Source organism: Meleagris gallopavo, chromosome 13 (assembly GCF_905368555.1).
Source record: "Meleagris gallopavo chromosome 13, MGAL_WU_HG_1.1, whole genome shotgun sequence".
NCBI lineage: Eukaryota > Metazoa > Chordata > Aves > Galliformes > Phasianidae > Meleagris > Meleagris gallopavo.
In genome coordinates this window covers 14,819,757-14,833,051 of record NC_139416.1, presented here as the reverse complement: position 1 = coordinate 14,833,051, position 13,295 = coordinate 14,819,757, and the positions used below count along the sequence as shown (strand labels likewise).

The following is a 13,295-nucleotide window of genomic DNA, read 5'->3' as shown; positions in this document are numbered from 1 at the left end:
GATTCCATATTTACAAAGCTGCAGAAATACATAATGCTAAAATAATAGTAAACATCTTACCTTGGGTGTGCTCCTTCTCTATGAAACGATGCACTTCTATCCTTCATGTGTATGATACTGTATGAGTTATCTCACTGGCTATACATTTTTTGGCAGAATTCTCCACTACCTTTTCAACAACGTTTGGCTAGACACCTTCACAAGAGCAGTGTTTGTTGAATTTACAGTCTACAATGCCAACGTGAACCTGTTCTGCATTGTAAGCCTGATGTTTGAAACCAACGCTCTAGGTGAGAACTTATGCCCATATCAAACCACACAATTGGGCTCATTTTCTTTCCAGAATGAGATTCAGATTTATATCTCCAGTCCTTCCTGTTTCAGTTTAGCATCTGTAGTCTAATCCAAACTCAGTCTTGCTGGGATTAATATCATACTGCCACACAGAAGGGCATTAGCATCCCAAAAGCCACTGACTGTCCAAAATTACTATTTGAAGAAAGTTTCAAAGAACATTTACAGGGCTACTCCTACAGTCAGGCTTAAATCTCAGTATGATAACTAGATTCAGACTGACATTGATGTGAATGTGCGTACGGAGGTCTTATTAATGAACTAAATTGTTTGAATGAAAACAGAAGGATGTAATTATTACAGCATTGAGTTGACCACTGTTATTTTCCAGGGGCCTTTTTCACAAGTGCAGTGCTGCAGAGTGTCCGGCTCTACCCATATACGAACAGTCTTCACATTTTTGTTGTTGCTGCAGAAGTAATTTATTTCCTCTTTATCGTGTACTACATGATTGTTCAGGTGAGATACACTGGAAAATCCTGCTGACAGCATTACCTTTTGTCTTTCATTTCATTTGTGAAAGCTTTAGCACAGTACTTGATTTCAGTGGTGCTGCTTGCTGACTTGCACCAGTGGAAGACTGAATCAGATCTTGTATCTTCATTAAATAATAGGAAGGCGACATTTTGTTTGGCAGGAATGGCAAAGATGATGAGAAATTATAATGTGCAGAAGTCTGCTTTATTGTGGAGAACAGAGACCTAATCTTGAGAAGTTTACTGTATGATACAGTGTTGGACTGAAAAAGTAAGGCTCCTGTTTCCACAGGGAAAACTGATGAAGACTCTGAAGTGGAGATATTTCCACAGCAAGTGGAATCTCCTGGAGGTGGCCATCATACTGATTAGCTGGAGTGCCCTCTCAGTGTTTGTGAAGAGGACAATCCTTGGGAGCCGAGACATCAGCTACTACCAGGAACACAAAGAGGAGTAAGCAATAACCCTAGGAAGTACTAACTGAGCTCCCTGTTCCCTGGCTGCTACAGGACATCCAAGCTAGTAAATCATTTATTCTTTACCATCAAGAAACATAGGGTAGAGGACAGCAATACTTAACACAGAATGGAAAATAATAACATCTGCTAGAAAATGGCCACAGAAGAGCAAGCTCATAGAATCACAGGATAATTTAGGGAAACAAAGCATAGTCGTGTACAGCTGAGCTTTTTGTGTGCACACAGCAGGGAGCAGAGACAGAAATATCCAAGCAAAAACTCAAGTTAGCTCTCCACTGAAAACAAGTTCAGAGTGACTGGCTTTTCCAGAACGTATGCATTCCCAGGCTTCTGTGTGATGGTCTAATCCATCTTTTCTTTGTTTCTAACAGCTCTGTAAGCTTTAATGAAACAGCAAGAGCCGATGCAGTTCTTGGCTACCTGATTGCTTTCCTCGTGCTTCTCTCCACAGTGAAACTGTGGCATCTACTGAGGCTCAACCCTAAGTTAAACATGATCACTTCCACTCTAAGGAGAGCATGGGGTGATATCTCTGGATTTATCACTGTAATTGCAATCATGTTTCTCGCCTATTCCATTGCTGTGAGTATGACTGAGGTTTCTCTTGTCTTCAGTCTGCACTGAGGTACTGCCAGGTTAAATGAATTGTTTATGAATGGGGAAAGCAATGTGTCTTTGAAAGGTAAAAACTGAATAAAGCTGCTTGTCTAAGCCTTAGGTTAGAAGACTGGATTCTAATTCTTCCATATATGTGAAGGCAGTTAAAATATCCACTTGCTTCTTTCTTTGCAAACTGAAATTCTGAAATTCAGTACAAAAATCAAAGACTGAGACAACAAACAAACAAACAAAAAAGGATTTTCTGTGTGTAACAGGTGTAAAGTACACAGCAAAGTACAGGAAAAGTCATTTTTTGAGTAAAGCTCAAACTGGGAAGAGTGCACAAAGTATGATTTTCTTTTTAGGTGGGAAATAATTATTTTTATGCCTATTATATTAAAACTCAAGATGCAAATAAAATATTATTTTCATTCTAATGAGATTAAATAATTATTGGTCTTTTTAAAAGGTTTTTTCCAACATAAATAATTCTATGATTTTTAAATCCAGGATAAAATGTCTTACAGCTCATGCACACCTCTCTAGACAAAGCAAACAAACAAATAGAGAAAAAAAAAGATGAAATCCAACAGAGCAAAAAAGACAAAAAAGCTTCATGGCTGATGACAGACTGGAAGAGCTTTCTCTGAATTATCAGTCATCAGCTGATTTGCAGCAAGGACTCTGATTATGGTGCAAGATACGCCTTCTTTCCTTTGCAGACAAACTTGATATTTGGCTGGAAGCTCTGCTCTTACAAAACTCTCTCCGATTCAGCAGAGACCATGGTCAGTCTTCAGCTGGGAATCTTCAACTACGAGGAGGTAATCCCTCTTGATTTTGAGAAGTTCATCACAGTGTAATTAACACCTCAGTTTTCATATATGCTTTGAATCAGCAAATAGAAGGACTCTTGGTTAGTGCTAGACACGAATCATATTTTGCAAGTGCAACAGCCTCCTAAAGCGGCCCTCATTACTTGTTCAAGCAATAAAAAAAGCAGTGAAATATATCTCCCATCCCACTGTAAACATTGGTAGATCCATAATGAACATTTCATTGAGAAAGCTGCTTACATTTTAACTAGGTATGTTACTTATTGACTACAGATAAAGTTTTGAGCAGTTTTCCTTAAAACGCTACAGAGAAATATGTGAGTGATGTCCCGGCATTTACTCTGAATACGCACCCATCACTTCTCAAGAAAGACAACACCTTCCACAAGGGATCTTCATTACATTTAATTTGTTATTACTGACTTTTTCATTGGGTTCTTTCAAATATCACAGTATCTTTGGAACGACTCCAGTGGATGTTTTCAGACTATGAATCCAGCAGGGTAAGATCAGTAACTGGGCAAAATGTTTTTCAATGTTACATCCATTCAAGTAGTTAATCCCAAAAATATACTCCTATGTTTTTTAATTCCTGTGCAACACTTACTTGATACGTTCTCTGACAGTCTGACTGGACTTCTGTGTAATGACACTTTCAAATAAAAGCACACAGAGATTTTATTTCTGGTTTGAAAGCTGGGACTTGACCGAGCTGCAGCTGTTACTTATGTGGCTAAACAAATCTCCAGGTTTGTCAGCTTTCACCTCAAATTTCCATAGCACTGCATTCAAATGCAAACACTTAAAACAACAACAAAACACAGAGATTGCCCATATTAATGTTTTATATGTATGAAATATTGCATCTCCTTTGTACAATACTATATCAAAGCCCTAAAGTAAAAGGAGAAAATTTATTTATATACATATGATATATAACTATAGTGTAATTTATTACCCACAAAGATTTTCAAAGGGACAAACTCCTAACTGTGTGATAGCTGTTTGTACCTATGCTCTTTTTTAAAAATCAGAATGTCATGTCTTACCTTATTAATCCTACAGATCCTGGACTACAATCCAATTTTAGGTTCCTTCTTAATTGGATCCTGCATTGTTTTCATGACGTTTGTGGTGCTGAATCTCTTCATTTCAGTGATTCTGGTTGCTTTCAGTGAGGAGCAGAAGCACTACCAGGTGTGTTCATCTCAGCTCTCGTGCTGTTCTTTAACATTTGTTGTGCAGAGCTTACTCATGGCATAGGTATTCCACCACCTGATGAAACCTATGTAAACTCAGTCCTACTTTTAAGAAGTCAACATTTACTCATAAAGCATGCTTCAGATTTTCCAGAATTACACTGTCCATTCCTGTTCAGACGAGTCTCTGTTCAGACTTTAAGATCTGTAGCCTGGCATTCACATACTAAATCCAGAGCCCCAGTTCCATTGGAATCAGTGCCAAAACAGCTACAGAATTGATAAGAACTTTACAGCTCCTTTTAACAATGTCACCAAGCTCCTGATCTGTTCAGGTATTGATAGCATTGTGTGAAATCCAGGTTGGGTATTAGGAAACACTTCTTCTCAGAAGGAGTGGTGATGCAGTGGTACAGCTGCCCAGAGAGGTGGGGGAGTCAGCATCGCTGGAGGTGTTAAAGAACTGTGGGATGTGGCACTGAGGACGTGGGCAATGGGCAGGTAGGGGTGGGTTGGGGTTGGACTTGATCTTAGTGGCCTTCTCTGACCTCAATGATTCTGTAATTCTATGACCTGCACGGCAGTCAGTTAGTGAACGTCGGGCACCAGTAGCAACATTTTCACAACTTTTGACAGAGCCAATATTTCTTCAGTAGCATGCACACCCTCAGGCTATCTGAGACTGTTTGGTGAATGTGTCTGCATGGTGTTCGGCTTTGGCAGCGATCTGTGCTCTGCCTAGAGTAAAAATTGATCTATATGGTACGGAGTGCCCATCTCCTCCTGCAACTCATTCTACCTGCAGCAGGAGCTGCCATCTGCTCCTGGCCTGCCCGCCTGTTGACTGATCTCTTGTCCTTATTTCAGGCTTCAGAAGAGGAGGAAATTGTGGACTTAATGCTCATGAAACTTTTCGGTTTCTTTGGGATTAAATGTAAGCAGGAAGAGAAGACGGTCTGTAACAATCAGCCAAGGCAACCCGTCAGCAATTAGTGGACAACCATAATGAAAAGCTGCTTTGTTTGCATGCAAAAGATCGTACTTTGTAACTGCCAGCTGCAACGGCCACTTGGCTGTTGTGCTTCTGACTAGAACGCTGTACGTAGCCTTCAACAAACTCTTGCAGACTGATGCTTTGTAGCTAAAAACTCGCACGAAACGTGAAATAAAGCATCCCATGTGCACCGCCTGCGGGCTTGGCACCTGTAGTTAATCAACACCGAACGTGCGTCGCATCGCTTGGCTCACGGCGCTCGCTTTCTGCCAAGCGATCACCCCTGGAAGATGGCGGTGCAGCCAGCCTTGGTGCTGGCCCCTAGGGCCGTTATCTTCCCGCGCGCAGGGCCGGCAGCGGGGCGCACGGGGGGCTCGATCCGGCCCCGCTCGACGCAGCCAGGCGGCTCCGCGCCGCACCGAAGCAGCGGCCCCGCCCGCCGCGGAGCTCCAATGGCCGCCTCCGCCGTGAGGCGGGAGCTCGGCGCGGCACCGCCCCCGCCCGAGGCCGCCGGCAAAGATGGCGTGGTTGGCGTTGCGGCGGCTTGGGCCGGCCCTGGCGCCGCGCTGCTCGCGCCTCCCGTTACGGCCGCAGGTCCCCGCGGCGCGGAGGCTGGGCACCGGCTCGCTGCTGCTGTCCGGTGAGTGCGGGAGTGCCGGTGTGGGTCCGGCGGCCGCGGGGAGGTGCCGCCCGTCCTCGCGCGGCGCAACTCGGCGCTCTGTGAGGAGCGGGGGCAAATCCTGCGGGCTGCCGCCTGCTGCCCCAGGCGTGCAGCTGCGCGTTACCGCTCAGCTCTGCGGCAGGGCGTGAGGTCTGCTGGGCTCCTCTGTGCCGGGCACGGCGCGTTTAAATAACGGGCCTGGAAGGACACCGTGCATAGAAGCGCTTTGTGTTGAGGACTTCGCTGCGTTTTAGCTGCCTCGTGCAGGCAGGAAAGGCAGAGCTGCCCGGGCAGGGTGCCTCAAGATGGCTGGAAGCAGCAGTGCTGTGCCGTGCTTCTGGCAGAACCTCCGCGCTCAACCGCTGATGCGCTCCCGATTCCCGGTGCACAAAGAGGAGCGATCCTCAGCGGGCAGCAGAGCTGAGCCCTGCCAGAAGGGAAGCCGGGATCGGTCTGACCGGTCATGTGCAGCCACTGAGGTGTGGAGGTGTGTTTGTGCCCTGTTCTCCTGTGCTGTGTTGTGCACTTGTGCAGCAGGTGACGTCTCGCAGGTGTCTATTTCAGAAATAGAGGCAGGTCTGAATTTAGGATGTGCTTGTTAAGCTGAAACCAGAGCCGTGCTGAAATGAATGAAGCTGGAGTATGTGGAGATGCTCTTGTGGCAAAGAACGCTCGCAAAAAAGATTGGCTGTCCTCTGACATTATTTATGAGTATATATGAATGTATTCATATATGATATATATATTCATCTATTTTGATTTCTTTCATGTGCCAGTCACATAAGCTCAAAGTTCAAATTTTGAGATTACTTATTAACTCTTTCTCATTTGACCTGAACTTTACTTACCATAGGTTTTGCCACATGGTTAGAATTTCTCATTTTATCCTTTTTCTTTGTGAAAAATATCCTACGAGAAGCATACGTGCATTTCAGACTGCTAAGAACATGTCAATTTCTAACAAAGCAGTGAAATTTCTGCTTATCTCTTGTCTTTTTCTTCCCTGTAATCTTGCCCTCTAAAACTAATCTTACACAATATTATTGTCCAACATAGAAAGATGCTGGCTGTGATGTGCATAATGTTAATGTTCGGTGGGGGCTTGAGGTTCTGCGTTGTTCTCTGTTCTCATGGTTCATTACTCATTTCCAATGAAATCCCTATTACCTGGGGGTTAATGCATTGACCTAAAGCGATTTGGTTTCTTCAGTTCGTTAGAACATGTCCTGAGAGATTTATGTAGATGTTAATAATGCTAGATGAATTCTGTGGTCTTTTTATTATTTGAGTGCTGCTGCCTGGGAAAATGCATTATTAGTATTTTACTCAGTCTGTTTTATGTGCTCTACTTCTGTGTATTGTGCTGCCACAATAAATATAAATGTAAAACTTGAGCCACCATAAGAGAGAAACCATTTTACCTCTTCCACACATTCAGCCCTCGTAAATGGACACTATATCTGAAACATCTCAGAATGTTACTGACTTAGCGTGAGGATTTTAACAGGCCTGAAGTGAGGATTTCTGCTTTCTGTCATATGCAAGCCTAAGAAATAAAGCTTTCTGGAAGTTGGATTTCTTTAGGGGGTGCAAAGAGCCCAAGAAGAGGATTTGGGACCCAAAAGGAGGGCCCAGCTGCACTACTTTGGCACTTATCGCCCAGGAAACTCTGTTTAAGTTCTTCCCCAACTTGTGGAACATCCCCTGTGTGATTGGAGGGGTGCAAGAAGGGAATGTGGAAAAGAAATTTAAAAACTGAAGAAAACCCAAAGATCTGCTGAGGAAAATTGCACGTGAGGAGAAGGACAAAGCAGACTGGAAGCTCTTGGTGTGATGTGTCTGGAAGAAAACTGCTTCAATTTCTTCTGTTGAATATAAAAATAACTGCTGCTAGGAAAAGACAATATGAGCAGCCCTGAGTCTTACAGACCTACACTATATGCAGAATTGTAAGATTGCTGTGGAAAATGGTTAACAGTCTTCCATGCGCACATCTTAAAACTATTCAGAATGAGTGTTGTTCTAATAGTATTAACAGCAAATTCTCTTAAGTAACAGTTTCCTGTTTGAATGGCCCTATTAATTTCACCTATACTAATTGTGCCTGCTTTTACATATATCAGTGATGACAGTAAATGGGAGAAGTAGACTGTAGAGATGTCAGGACAGGGAAGGGACTCAGCTGCCCGGAGCAGACAGGCTGCAGCTTCACGTGGTGGCTTTGTTTCATGTGCTGAATGAGATGCTGCAATACTGACGCTATTTAATGTGATATTAACGCTGGCCTTCTGCCAGCAGCTTCATTATTCCTGGGAAAGAAGCACTAAATATGCTTGGAAAGACCTGAAGGCATCATAGAAAAGCTTGTTACTGTGAGTGAAGTAAACATGTATGCTTTGGATTTGAATTTTACATTTGAATGAGAGCTATTCACTTCCCCCTCATGGTTGATCAGTCTCTGGATGATTGCACGGGAATCAGGAAGGCTGTCGGGCAGAACCCCACAGTGAGCTGCTGCTGTGTCACTAAGCGTGTCCTGAGCAGAACAAAGTGCTTCTACAAATTGTATTTGATGTTTGGAGTATTTTCCAAGGGGGGTGTGGGGAAACAAAGCACCTAACCTCAGGGGAAAGCAAAGCAAACCAGCAGGGTTTGTAACTTCAATATATTGCATTTAAGCAAGCAACTTGCCACTTATTTCTGAAGTATCAAGTTTGTTTCATTGTAGCCCGCAAATTCACAGACAAGCATGAATGGATATCAGTTGAAAATGGCATTGGAACAGTAGGAATCAGCAATTTTGCACAGGTATTGATCAACCTTCTCTTTTCCTACCCAAGTCTGCAATGTTTACTTACCCATACTCTTGTCCTTGCTCTTTGGATAGCTGCTGTTGTTTTATTGTTGTAATTGCATATGCTATATACACAGAATGAGATTTTTGGACTTGGCACTGTCACATTATTTGAAAAGTGCACGCTGTTTCAGCATTCTGATAGATTCTTAATCGGTTTAGATCAAGCCTGTGGAAAGCTGAGTGTGATGGAAACTTAATGGTTCAGCTGAATTTAAAACTGCATTTATTACCACAGTTCTGTAGGCCGTAAGAGTGTGTGGCTGTCATGCACTTTTCAGGTCAGATTCCACTTGAACAATGAACGTGGTGCAATTCCTCTGGCTACAAAGCTATTCCAAACAGAAGTGTAACACAGTATATATTTCTCAGTATAAAATAGTGGAGGTAGGAGAACCCTTTGGAGTTTTGTTTTGATTTGGTGCAAGCATGTGATTTGGAATAATTAGAGGTAAATTCAGGACAGAGATTTACTGCACGTGAAAATTCTAGCCTGGGAAGTTAGCAATGAAGTGGAATTAGTGTTAGGACAAACAGCATTTCCTGTAATCTGCTTTCTGTAAATACCACCACTGCTCTGTCAGGTCTGTGGGCTCTTGTGAAATATGGTACATTTGCCACTGAAGAGGCATGAGCCTGTTCCAGTTGAGCTGATTCTTCTGGTGGTAAGGCTCCTCATTCAGTCAGTAAGGACAGGCTGTATGCTTACAGCTCTCGAGCTGTCACTGGAGAGGAATCACTGCATTTGATTTCAAGTGACATTTCTGTGCCTTGTGCCAGAGGGATAATTCCCTAAAATTGTTGGGAACTTTGTCCATCACAACACGTGCTGTGCTGGCACAGAAGATAGGCAGATGCTCTTCTCATTCTGCCTGAATAAATCTGTCAATACATGCCTTGCAACTCAGCCGGAGGGTTATTAACATCATAATGGATAACAATTAATTTGGCATTTGGGTCATTGTAACCTAAGGTTTTGGTTTTATTTCAAGTTAAGTGTTTAAAAAGTGAAAAGCACAATCTTTAAATAACATCTACATTTACACAGAGAGGTGACTTGTTTACGTTGCTTCTAGAGTCAGATAACTCCTACCTACAGTTTCTTTATTGTAAGCTTTGTTGCATTTGTTTTTCTTTGAAGGAAGCATTAGGAGACGTTGTTTATTGTAGTCTTCCAGAAATTGGGACAAAATTGAATAAAGATGGTAAGTTTCAGCTCTAGTTCTACTTCTAGCTTTTTTTCAAATTGAATTTTATTAAGTAATCTTTGTTTGTTAACAGCATTACACATCTGGATGCAAAATAAAAGCAGATATTTCTATGAATAGAGATGACAGCTGTCATTTTGAAGTCTCTGAATGCATGCTACCATGCATGATAGCAGGAAGTATCTACTTTTCAAGATCTTTATCTAAAAATGTTTGATTTAAAATATGTTTTTTGTAATACTTCTACCTATATGCTGCTTTAAAGCACATTTATGCTTAGATTGGACTTAGCAGTGTTGAGGCTGGCTTACTTGTGATTTTGCAGCTACGTATCTCATGTTGTAAAACACTGAAATTTAACTGATATCAAGCTCTAACTTCTCCATGAATATACACTCAGCAATTTCTGTGTATCAGCAGTATCAATCCAACTTATCAATTGTTGTCATCTTAATCATTCAGGTAGGTAATTTTCTGTGTTAAAGAGGTGTGAACATCAGCAGGTAGAAAGGGGAAACCTGTCGCTGTTGATACACAAAGCACTGCCTCATGAGTGTGTGAAAAGATTGTCATCAGCTTCGGGCATTGAAGGAGAGTGTAAATGTACTGAGGTGAAGGAGCAGGAGTTTTTCTTCCATCCTTCTGCATCAGGCTGCTCGGGCCACAGCTGTTACATCACACTGAATGGTGAATGCTTTCCAGAAGTTTTCTGTTTAGGGTTCTAATTAACCAACCTGTAGCGTTATCTGAAGGAATTTCATTTCCACTTCTTTTCTACCACTTGCAACACTACTCTAATCCCAAGCTTTCCCAGAACGTGCTGTTCTCTGACTCCTGTCTGCTTTTCTGACTGCTCCACGTTCCCCAGCCTCTTTGTTTGTTTATGGTTTAGAGCTGCTCTTGTCTAATGTTGCTCCAGGCCCTGTTTCCATAACTGCATATGAAATAGAAAGGAGAGCGGAGCAGCTGGGTGGTTCCGGCACTGTGCTTCTGAATACTAATGAGTGTTTTCCAGTGAGTGCAAATGTAACAGCTGATAGTGTTTCTGAAGAACAAGCGAGCTCCTCAAATTCTATTTTGTAACCAGATTTGGCATTAAAAAGGTCTACACTGTAAATAGAAGGCTTATTTAGAAGTCTTGCAGCAATAGTTGAACAGGATTCCTTCTAACCCTGCGTCAGATCATGCTGTAGGGCTTTAGCCAATGAATTAGCCAAACACAAGAAGTTTCCATTCCTCCTGCAATAGCCAGCTAGCCAGTGCTATGCCACTTCCCTGCAGGGACTCAGTGCTGCTGGTCAGTGATACTGAGTTGGTGACTTCCACTCTTCCATAGTTTTCCTCCCTCAGTGTAAAGGCACTGCTTTACAGACAGGTCATCACTAGAATGTCTGATTGAAGCTCGAGTGCTTTGTGAATTCCTCTTAAAAGTGTGAAATCTTGTTCTGTATTTCAGATGAGTTCGGGGCACTGGAAAGTGTGAAAGCTGCTAGTGAACTCTACTCTCCTCTCACAGGAGAAGTGACTGACATTAATGCTGCCCTTGCAGACAACCCAGGGCTCGTCAATAAATCTTGTTATCAAGATGGTAAGATGTTGTTTTTGTCTTTCAGTACAGAATGCCACCTGGATGTTGCTTGTGAACACAGATAGGTCTGTCATTCCTAGTTCTTCCAATTTAATGGTATGGAGGCTTAAAATTGAATATATTGAATATAGTTCAAGCCCAATAGAATTTATAGCATAATAATAGTATTGTAGTCTTGTCTTTGCTGATAACTTCATTGCAGTGTGTTCTTTTCAGATGTACTGAGGTTTAGTTTAAATCTCTTTCCCTTGGTGATATTTTTCATTCTCGATTCTGTAACAACTCATGATCTTGGGTGGTCAGGCTCTTTTCTTAGACAGTCCCTTCCCAAAGCCACTGTCAGAGACAGTGCTGAACTAACCCATCTGACTCAGAAGGCTCCTTCAGGTTATTTGTTTGATTTTTGTTGTTGTGTTTGCTTTTAAAGTATTGCAATGCTGTTCTGCTGCAGAGGAAGTGCCCTTAATTCTAAGAGAGTGACAGAGCTCTGTATGAGTGGTGGGAGTGCTGTTCTGTGGCAGTGACATGGACGAACCCTTGGTGCAGGCTGCTTGCAACTGTTGTTCTTTTTTACTTCCAAACTACAGGTTGGCTTATCAAGATGACTGTGGAAAAGCCTGCTGAACTTGATGAACTGATGAGTGAAGATGCTTATGAGAAATACATAAAATCCATTGAGGACTGAGCTGGAATAATGAAATAAACCCATATAAAATATTTCAGTGTAGTTTGTCATCGATCGCTGAAGTAGAGAATATTGAGTTTTGGCAAGCTGAAAAGTATCACTTATATTCACATACACATGCCATAAATAATTGCAGTGATAAAATGTTTAACATGTGCATACTTGTAAGGGATTTTTATTCTAAACTGCTTAATTTTATATAACTTCAGGATACAGAAAAACCCAGTGCCTCCCTAACCTCCTAATAATTTGACCTAGTTATAGTTGCAAGAATTATACCAAAAAAACTACCATCAACTACCTCTTTGCATGATTATGTCTGTTTTTTTACTTCTTTACATAATAAAATGAAGAAGGAAAACACATAAAGAATTAATAAATTCAAATAATTCTGCCTTTACAAAGGTATGCTCCTTGTTTTCTGATTTACTGCGCTTTCTTATCATGCAAAACTCATGCACTGATCATTTAGCAAGGTTCTTGAGTGCACTGCTTAGGCTGTATTTTCTTTTGTCTGGACTAAGTAAACACTGCATGTGTCACAGGGAGTTAAGGAATTCTACATCACGTGCCTATTGTGTGATCAAAAACACTTCAGTAAATAATGTAGTCATGTGTGCCTTTAAGATCATGTAGGCATGCTGCTGTAATGAGGGCATACAATGAATGAATGAAACTGAAACTTCAATTTTGCAAACTAATTATATTAGACTTGATGTTTAATGACTCCACAATCATGTAATCAAAGTTGATGTGACATCTAAAGGTAAGTTTGAGTGGTGCAGATCTGTGTCTTACAAAAACATGATAGCACAGCAGAGGTTTGGAGTACAGCTTTTTTTAAAACATGATTTTAAAACGGTGATCAGAAGCCAAGCACAAATCAGGAGAGAAAACCAAGTGCCTCTCAGTTGCTCTACAGGGAAGTAGGGGGAAATTAATCCACATAAGGTGACACGGGTGGAATTCTGTTGGAAGTTTGATGTATGCTACTCAAGCAGAGTTCCTAGCTTTCAAGTCATCCTGCAACCTTGCTGCATTCATCATCAGGAAGAAGCTTCAGTTAGGCCAGCACGCACTGGTTGGAGCCAGACTGCAGCAGCCTCAATCTGTAATGAATGCCTTTCTTCAAAATAAAATGGGGTGAGTGTATTTTAGATTTGGACTAGGACTAAATGCTGTGTAAATTGAGGGGAAAAATTAAACATGCTTACCAGCATGTTCCTACAGAAAATGAATAAAGGAGATACTTTTTTACAAAATAACCACTTTCTCTGTGGCTTTTTATGTCCTGATCCTCAGGACTTAACACTCATAATTACTGGATGCTAAACATTACAGGCCCATTGAAAAGATGACTT

General features: G+C 41.8%; 2 protein-coding genes across 2 annotated transcripts in view; both read left to right on the top strand.

Moving 5' to 3' along the window:
• LOC100549071 (polycystin-1-like protein 2) overlaps positions 1–5,100 on the top strand; it is a 32,836-nt gene extending 27,736 nt beyond the window's left edge. Inside the window, 7 exon segments of the mRNA XM_085235195.1 lie at positions 157–290; positions 686–813; positions 1,123–1,283; positions 1,681–1,891; positions 2,632–2,733; positions 3,811–3,942; positions 4,812–5,100. Of these exon segments, the coding sequence (XP_085091321.1) occupies positions 157–290; positions 686–813; positions 1,123–1,283; positions 1,681–1,891; positions 2,632–2,733; positions 3,811–3,942; positions 4,812–4,937 (994 nt within the window). The 3' untranslated portion in view covers positions 4,938–5,100.
• Positions 5,101–5,407: 307 nt separating this feature from the next.
• On the top strand, positions 5,408–11,966 carry GCSH (glycine cleavage system protein H). Its single transcript, XM_085234647.1, has 5 exons — positions 5,408–5,578; positions 8,328–8,407; positions 9,595–9,658; positions 11,118–11,249; positions 11,837–11,966. The coding sequence occupies exons 1-5, from the start codon at positions 5,458–5,460 to the stop codon at positions 11,932–11,934; spliced, it is 495 nt and encodes a 164-aa protein (XP_085090773.1). The 5' UTR covers positions 5,408–5,457; the 3' UTR covers positions 11,935–11,966.
• Positions 11,967–13,295: the final 1,329 nt, after the last annotated feature.